The 8,520-nt window shown below is 42.1% G+C and overlaps 1 protein-coding gene across 1 annotated transcript in view; it reads right to left on the bottom strand.

Moving 5' to 3' along the window:
* atp2c1 (ATPase secretory pathway Ca2+ transporting 1) overlaps nt 1-8,173 on the bottom strand; it is a 42,973-nt gene extending 34,800 nt beyond the window's left edge. Inside the window, exon 1 of the mRNA XM_041943367.1 lies at nt 8,115-8,173. Within this exon, the coding sequence (XP_041799301.1) occupies nt 8,115-8,138 (24 nt within the window). The 5' untranslated portion in view covers nt 8,139-8,173. The remainder of the gene's footprint in view (nt 1-8,114) is intronic.
* Between the last annotated feature and the right edge of the window lie 347 nt (nt 8,174-8,520).

Below are 8,520 nucleotides of genomic sequence, written 5' to 3'. Positions count from 1 at the left end.
GTTAATCTGAGGACTCGTTGATGCTTTTGTTTTGAAGGTCAGGTGAACTGACATACATGGGGGGGGCAGGCAGAGGATCAGCAGGCGCTGGGAAAGGTTTCTGGTTTTTTAAGAGAGCCCACAGACATTATTGATCTTTGCTTGCTGAACGGTGAAATAAACTGCCCTTAACAGACTCATCTTTCCCTGCGTTAGATTCGTTCCCTTGGTGTCGCAGCGGCCGTTTGATTTTAGATTAATCAGATTTTTGTTTTGCTTTTTATTATTTTGTCTGAGGATAAATCGCCACTACAGCTGATGATGAGCAAACCTTCCTTTAAGATGTAAACAGCTCGTCTGAGCGGACGAGCAGGACAAGCCAGGCAGAAATATGAGAAGCATGTGCGAGAACACCTCAGTGTCCATTAAACCTCATGACACAGGACCTCTTCCTCGCCCGGAGGCTGGAAAGGAAATGTCCAACAGCAGCATTCACCCCACAAACATACACTACAATTTATTACTGACCGCTCTGTCTGATCCAAAAACAGCAAACGGAGCAGAAACATCTTTTTCTTTTGTCCTTTCCTGTTAATCATCAAGCAGATTTATGTCGTGACCCTTTGAACAGGTGTAATCTAAGAAATCTGTCATTCCAAAGTCCTCAAATTAATAGAATTTCCTCAAATACTTTGTAAGACTTTATAGGAACTGAAATGAAACAATGGGCAAAACATTTTAGTGTCATTAAGTCCAATTGTGCTGACGATATACATAATTAAATGACCTAAATGACAGCTCTCTCTCAACCAATGAGTGATTTACTGTGCGATTACAAACTGATTAACTTCTGAAGAGACAGAATTCACCAGTATTTCACCAAGAGGACGAGGAGGTGTGTGTGAGGCTGTTGAGCAGCTAACAGCTAACGTCAGCATGCTAACATGCTCATAATGACAATGCTAACTGGTGATGCTGCTGATGTTCAGCACGTAAAATGTTTAGCATGCTAGCCTGCTAACATCTGACAACAGTAAACACAAAGATCAGCTGAGGCTGCAGAACTAATGACAATCATAAACCAAAGGATTACCTTAAACTCATGGTGGCGGATTTGAAAAAATAAATAAATCTTAAAACAAAATAAAATAAATACGATAGCAATCGAGATCCAAAATAAATAAATAATAATAATAATAATAATAAAAGGAAAGGAATTGAGATTAAATAAGTGGGCTATAGATTATATACAATATAGGATCAATTCTATAAATTTTAAGTGTTAGCATCTATTTTCCTATGTATGTCAAAAAAGGTTGCCATACAGCATAAAATTTTCGAGCACACCCTTTTGTGGAATAGCAAATTTTCTCCGACACTAAGTGATGTAGGAGGTCTTTAATCAACATTTTAAATATATGTCTGTGAATGGAGACTGAGACGAGCGCGATACAGCGCCTGTTTCTGCTAACACATGAAGAGTCTTACTCTATAGCACGTGGATCCTTTCCATAATGATGTCAGACACCTGGAATAACACCTGAGCCTGTCAGAGGCAGAAACAAACACTTAGTGGACGTATGTTGACAGTAGGCAAACACTCGCAGATGAGATTATATTTGACTTCCTGTTTGTCCGGGACATTAAAACCTTCCAGGACATGTGGACCAGCATCAGCTGGAAACTCTGCACACGTCACTTCATTTGAATGAAAATGAAGCTGAAACACACCAATAATTCAACATTTTCTGCTTATAATTTGTTTTGTTTATTGGTTTATTTTGTAACGTGCAGGTAAGTAGATTTATTTATCTATGAAGATATACAGGCACTGTGTCTGTTGTTCTATGGTTTTGTGCGGTTATGGACAAAATGTGCAAAAATAAATATGCTGTTTTTAGAAAACAAATCATAAACACGTAAAAGCTAATACTTGCCCTGATTATTTGACTTGACTGAGGAGAATAAACACAGTCACACTCTGAGCAGGTGTTTACAGGTGTCTGATGGTCATTGGTCAGTTCCTACACGCTAAAGCCTCATTTGACTACAAACTTCATGCAAAACAGAAAAAAACAAACATATGGAAGAAGCAAATGGAGTCAACGGACAGGTCTCAGGAGGCAGCTACTCAAACCGCCTTCATCCTGCCCTCATTACAACCCGCAGCCTTTATCATAATTTCCCAGCAGTTCCAATTAGATCCAGGTCAAACTCTATTAACGGGTTTGAGCGTCAGCGTGGGCCGAGTGCCAGATCCCCGCAGGGACGCTCGTTCGTCCTGAAGTGCTGCGCTCAAGCACTCGCCTCAACATCGCTCTTATAAAGCGTGAGGTGAACATTAAACATTAACACGGAGTAACTGCTTCACATCACAGTCTAAACTACCAACAACAGACCAACCACAACTTTACAGCCGGTATGTCGTTTCTAGACTCTACAGAGGTGGTTAATGTCAGCATCAGACACGCCAGGGTTCAAACACAGATCAGTGAATTCACCTGCGAAGGTGTGACAGCTTTACGATGACTAGAGTTTTTCCCTAATTCCCATACAGAAGAGACAATTTGTGGTTCAGTGTATGCCACAAATGAACACTCTGAAACCCCACCATTTGTTCTGCCTCACTTCATTCATCTCTCCTTGATCTCCGTGTCTCTACAAAGAGTAATCGGACAATATAGTTAAACAGTTTCTTTTTCTGTCTGTTTTAATCATGTTTATTGTTGATGTACAATCATGTTTTATTTTGAAAATCTCCCAGATTCTCTACACTGTTCCTGTGTCTGACTTCCTGCCTGCCTCGATATGCTCTGCAGCTTCACGCATCGTCTACGAAATGCAGACTTGCTCCGTGGAGCTAACACAAGGGGTAAAAACAGCCCAACACCTACAGATAAATGTCGCTAACTCACACCGGCGTGGGCTCGTGCACTGTCCTGTCAGCCATCACAGGCCTGTAATGTACAGCAGCTCCAGTTTCAATCTTTCCCAGCCAGAGAGATTTTTAGAATTAGGTTAAACTCAAGATGATGATTGGCTTCCTGCCATAATGGCTGTTAAAGATGCACTCGGCCATCAGCTGGTGTCCATTTCGCTTCCCATCCGACCGCATCCAAGGCCTGCAGCCACAGCAGGAGGGACATGAACGGCTCGTTTATTAGCAGTTACGACATGAATATCAGATAAGCTCTGTACCGAACGGTCACGAGGTCAGTCACTACCTCGCTCTCTAATTTAATCACGGCCACGGAGAAAAGCCTCACCGAGGAAAAGTAGGTCAAGATACCACACAAGGCGTAAAGACGGCCTTAACAGTCGCTAAGAAAACAGTGTAAGAGAGAAATAACCTCATCATCCTAAAGGCATCTTCTACTATCTCAGCACATCTCACTTTCTTTCACTTGAGGAAAGACCTCAAATTGTGTTTTCTCTGAAACTCTAATGATAAAAATAAGGAGATGCAAAGGCTGTGGGTTTAGGAGAGCGGTAGCAGTTGTAATATTACTAAAAATACCAGCAGAAGTACTACTAGTAGTGGAAGTACAAGTACAAACAGAGTGATTCAGTACAGCTGTGTGAAAACTGCACCGAGGAGGAACCGATTCTATAAATATTGATCCTTATCGTACAGTAAAATCTAATCAGTCCACTTCACAGATCCAATGTTTCGCTCACTAAACCTTGCTGCATCACACAGTAACGATCCATCGACGTCTTCAGATGAGGTTTAACAACAGAATCTCTGCCGCCGGATCAGGAATGTAGCTGCATCTGAGCTACATGCAGATCAGGGCATGTCCCACCCCCGTCCACGGGGTGGGTGTGGTAATCCACCTGTAGCTGTGCGGTAGCTGCCAAAAACGCCTCAGGAACAACTTCTGCCGCGGTCAAGTTTTTTTTTTCCTCTGGCACAGCATGATGACATCACCGCTCTTCCACCTACAAACGTCCTGATTGGCTCAGTTGCTTTTCCAGGCGGGGAAACAGCCATTAAATGAGCAAAACGACAGAATTATCCCAGCAGCCTCGCGGTCCACTGACGTCCACACACTGAGACACTGAGGCAGAGCGAGGAAGAGTTCAACTGTTCGACGGCTACAGGCAGGAGGGAAGTCCTGTTCAGTCGTACCTCGAGGGGCTCAGTCTTTGGCTGAAGACCCTCTCTGCTCGACCGATGTGTCCTGAAACCAGAGAAGGGTTGGCCTCTTTGCTACACAACTCAAATGATTAATCAGTTATCAAATTTGTTGACGAGTAACCTGTCCACAAAGCTGCTGAACAGTGTGAACAGCGATCTTTCTCTGTGTGGTGGGGGGGGGGTTTCAGACATAAAACGCTGCCAAACAGACTAACAGGCCGCCGTGGAGGCCATTCATCAGAGCATGAGCAGAGTTCAGTGGAGGGAAGCGGCGGAGTGTGAGCGAGGAACGGAGAGGATGCTGCTCTCCACAAACAGGCTATTGTGAGGAGGAGGGAGGGGAGAGTGTGTTTAACTCCACCACCTTCACACAGAGACACACATCCATCCTCACACTCCTCCCCCCTCCCTTTGGCAGGTACACAACATGAGCAAACACACCAGCTCTGCCCAGAGCGCCGTCTCAGGATTCAACGACACCGTTTTCTATGTGATTCATATCCTGAGCATCGCCTCAGATCCTGGTTCTGGTCTTATTATTCAGCATAAGCTGCTTATAGGTGTCTTTGTGTCCCACGCATCAGACATAAACAACACGGAAACAGAGCCGGCAAACACCAATAAAAGCTACAATTACTGAAGCCTGCAGACTGAGTCATGAAGATAAAAGCAAAATCCTAACGATCATCAGGAGCATCTTCACCATCGTCAGTGACGACGCAGCTTATTACAGCCCATGATCACACTTCTGGTGATGATGAGGAGTTCTGTTCATTTGTTTATTTATTCCATGAAGTCGTGGATCATATATTATAGTAGCATCTGAAATCATCACATTTTTGGTTTTATTACTCGCTGAACAAACAAATGTGTTAATAATAAACCTGAACAGGTTAACTGTCTGTTGATCGACTCATTGGTCCACTGTGACGGCCAATTTCATTATTTTCTGACATTTCATAAACCAAAGCATTGATCAGTTAATGGAGTTATTTGGCAAATTAATCAGCAATGAAATTAATTGTTAGTTGATGATCATCGATGACCCCAGAGCAAATATTCAAGCAGGCAAAAATCAATCACATATTTAAAATCTGAATCTGAAACCTGATCACGTGTTTGGGCCCTGGTCCCATTAACATCCATTAATACTGAATATCTGCTGAGATGCTCCGTTAACTGGACCACTTCTGGCCACCTGGAGCCTTCGTATCAAAATGTGGACTGGAATCTGGACCGAACTCTGTGACTGATGACGTTTCACAACAACACACACAGACTGAGAGGGGCCCAGCGTCTCCTCTTCGCCAGTTATAATGGAGCATATTATTATAAAGAGGCGCTGAGTCGTCACTATGACCGCCGGCGTCTCTGCTGCTCGGTGGGTAAATATCACAGCTGGGTGGTCGGACGGTCTGAGACGAGGAGGGAAACCGTTCCTCCTCACGATGCCTGAAAACATACCGCTTCACAAAACAGGAAACAGGTCTTTTTCCAATCCTTTCATCAGGATTGATGACAAAGAGACGTTCTTCATACTGATAAAAATATAAATGTGGATGTTTTCAGTGACTACTGCATGCACATGAGTGACAGCATGCGAAGGTTTCTGTTACTGTAAGAGCTGAGTGAGTAAAAGAGGTTCTGACTTCAGCTGCACAAACTTAAAGATGACACTTCTCTTTATAATTTAATGCAAAATCACCTTTTAATTTCCATCTTTGGCAGTTTTGAAATAACAGAAATGGAAACGGGCCTGAAGCAAACGTCTGGGCACTCTGCATTCTTAGTAACACTCCCTCCGGCAACTATCGCAGCTTCTGAAGGCTTTTTATATCCAGCTAACAGTCTCTCAGGTCTTGTTTGGGGGATTTCACCCATTTTTCCTTTCAAAAAGCTTCTCGTTCTGTCAGCTTCTCGGGTCGGCTTACATGCGCCGCTCTGTTGTTGATGAGGTTCAGGTCGGAGGATAACTTTGCTCATTGTGGCCAAAAAGTTTTATTTTGACTTAATCTCATCCACAAAACTTGTTGTTATCAAAATGAACAATGTTAGTTTAGACGTTCCTTTCAATTTTGTGGTGAGGACACAGGAAAGGTTTCTTCTGAAGACTTTTCTGACTGCGCAGACATCACTTCATCAGAGGACTCATTATTTAAGAGTCGTCTCCTGAATCTTTTCCTCCTGCAGCAGCAGCAGCTGCTCCCCATCTGAAGCGAGCTCATTGGTTTCTTATCACAATAAGTGATCTTTATTTTAAGATAACATACAGTTAAGTGACACTTAATTAAGCTGACTCAGTGTCAGGTAAAGACTAAATAAGATGAACATTTTTACTAAAGTTATATAAGCCCAACCCCAAAAAAGTCTGGACATAAAAACTGAATCACAATCAAACTGTTTCCTGACTTCAGTTTCCTGAAGTGTTCCTGAGTCCAGGTATTAATCTCTTTATCCAATCACGTGATGAACCTCGCTCCATCCTCGCTGTGAACCACTGAGCCTTTCAATCATGATGCTCTCACCTGTTACCAATCAGCCTGTTTACCTGTGGAATGATCCAAACAGGTGTTTTTGGAGCGTTCCACATCTTTCCCAGTCTTTAGTTGCTCCTGTCACAACGTGTTTAAAACTTGTTGCTGCATCAGATTCAGAATCAGCAGATATTTACAAAAAAGATCAAAAGGATCAGAAGGTGATCACATTTTGTTTTTTCACAACACTGTAAGATTATCATTATTAACAGCATCAGACTGTGGCTGCTGAACTGCAGCTCTGCACAAACATGCTGACACGCTGGATGTTTTTCACGTATAATGTTGTGTGTGTTGGATTTTATTGATTTAAATATCAATTAAAATCTTGGGCTGCAGGTTCTTAACATTCATTAAGATGTGATTCAAAATTGCAGCATTTCTGGCACCTCAAGCAGTGAACAAACAGAAAAAAAGGGCTTTTTCTAGAGGTTCAAAGCTTCACATTACAAAACAGGTAAGAAACACAAAACCTACGAGACTAAAACACAATGCAGTTTACCTCTCTGTCATGTCATGTAGTTTCAGACTGTAATATTTAATATTATTAATATTTCAGACCGCATTTTACTCTGCAATGTAGCTAACTATGAAATGACACACACACACAGGAAAACAATAATTTTTCATTACTACTGTTTACTATTTTGCTATTTATTATTATTATTATTATTATTATTATTATTATTATTATTATTATTATTATGTATATAATCTTTTTACTGCTCGCTATTTTGATATTTTATTATGTATAGTTTGTTCTTTATAGTCTTATTTCACTGTGTGTAATGCTGCTGCTGCACTGCAATTTCCCAGCTTGGGATAAATAAAGTATATCTATCTATCTAATAAACCAATTCAACGAGGAATCAGTGAACTGATTTTAACTTATTGGAACTATAAGAATCACATTAATTATATACAACACTCACATCATTTCAATCAGCACCTTAGTTCACCACCTGCAGCATCAGATACTAACGAGGCAACACACACACACACACACACACACACACACAGGTCGTTTACGTTCATGTTAGCCACGGTTAGCTAGCTAGCTAGCTACCGCCGGCGGCGGCTTGCTCTCAGGTTCGATACGACACAACAAGGACGAACAGCGAAGTGACGGAAACTGAACATCTCAACTCATTCAACAGCAACAAACGCTGCTGTCCACGACTCGTCCGACTCCATGTCAACAAACCACAATGTCAGTCACGGACTCACTAGCTAACATTAGCGTCCCCGGTGACAGCAGCAGGCTAACAGCGGATCACAGAGCTCTGCTCCGGGAGGTAAACTAACCAAACAAACCTGCTGCTTAGCTTCCCGTCGCGGCGGCTTGTCTCACTCCAGAGGCTTCGGTGTTAAACATGCGTTGGTTTCACGAACACTGAGGTGGATAATGTCGTTTAATGGGCAGTCATCCTGAAGGAAAAGTCAGTAATTGTTAAACTTACCAGCAGCTCCCGTTTCTTCAGCATCTTCCGTGAAATCCCACCGCTGAGCGTTTTTCTCTGACAGAACACAGTCCACCACGTCAGGTTCACTGAAGGCAATGAGCACTACGCTTCCGGACACCGTTTCAAAATAAAATCAACGTACTTTGGGTGGGCCGGAAATAATCAGGTCTTTTCGAGATATTATTATCATTATCATTATCATCATTATAATAATAATAATAATTATTATTATTAGCAGTAGTAGTAGGAGTAGTAGTAGTAGTAGCAGTAGTAGTAATAGTAGCAGTAGTAGTAGTAGTGTGGTTTGTTGAATTGGTAGATAACTAGCCAATTGGATGGATTTAACCATGAAGCCAACTGTCAAGCTACGTCTTCTGCAGCTAAATTGAGCCGAAATCAACGA

The sequence above is a fragment of the Chelmon rostratus genome, chromosome 8, assembly GCF_017976325.1.
Source record: "Chelmon rostratus isolate fCheRos1 chromosome 8, fCheRos1.pri, whole genome shotgun sequence".
Taxonomy (NCBI): Eukaryota; Metazoa; Chordata; class Actinopteri; order Chaetodontiformes; family Chaetodontidae; genus Chelmon; species Chelmon rostratus.
The sequence above is the reverse complement of the archived record's forward strand: the minus strand, read 5'-3'. Positions and strand labels throughout refer to the sequence as shown.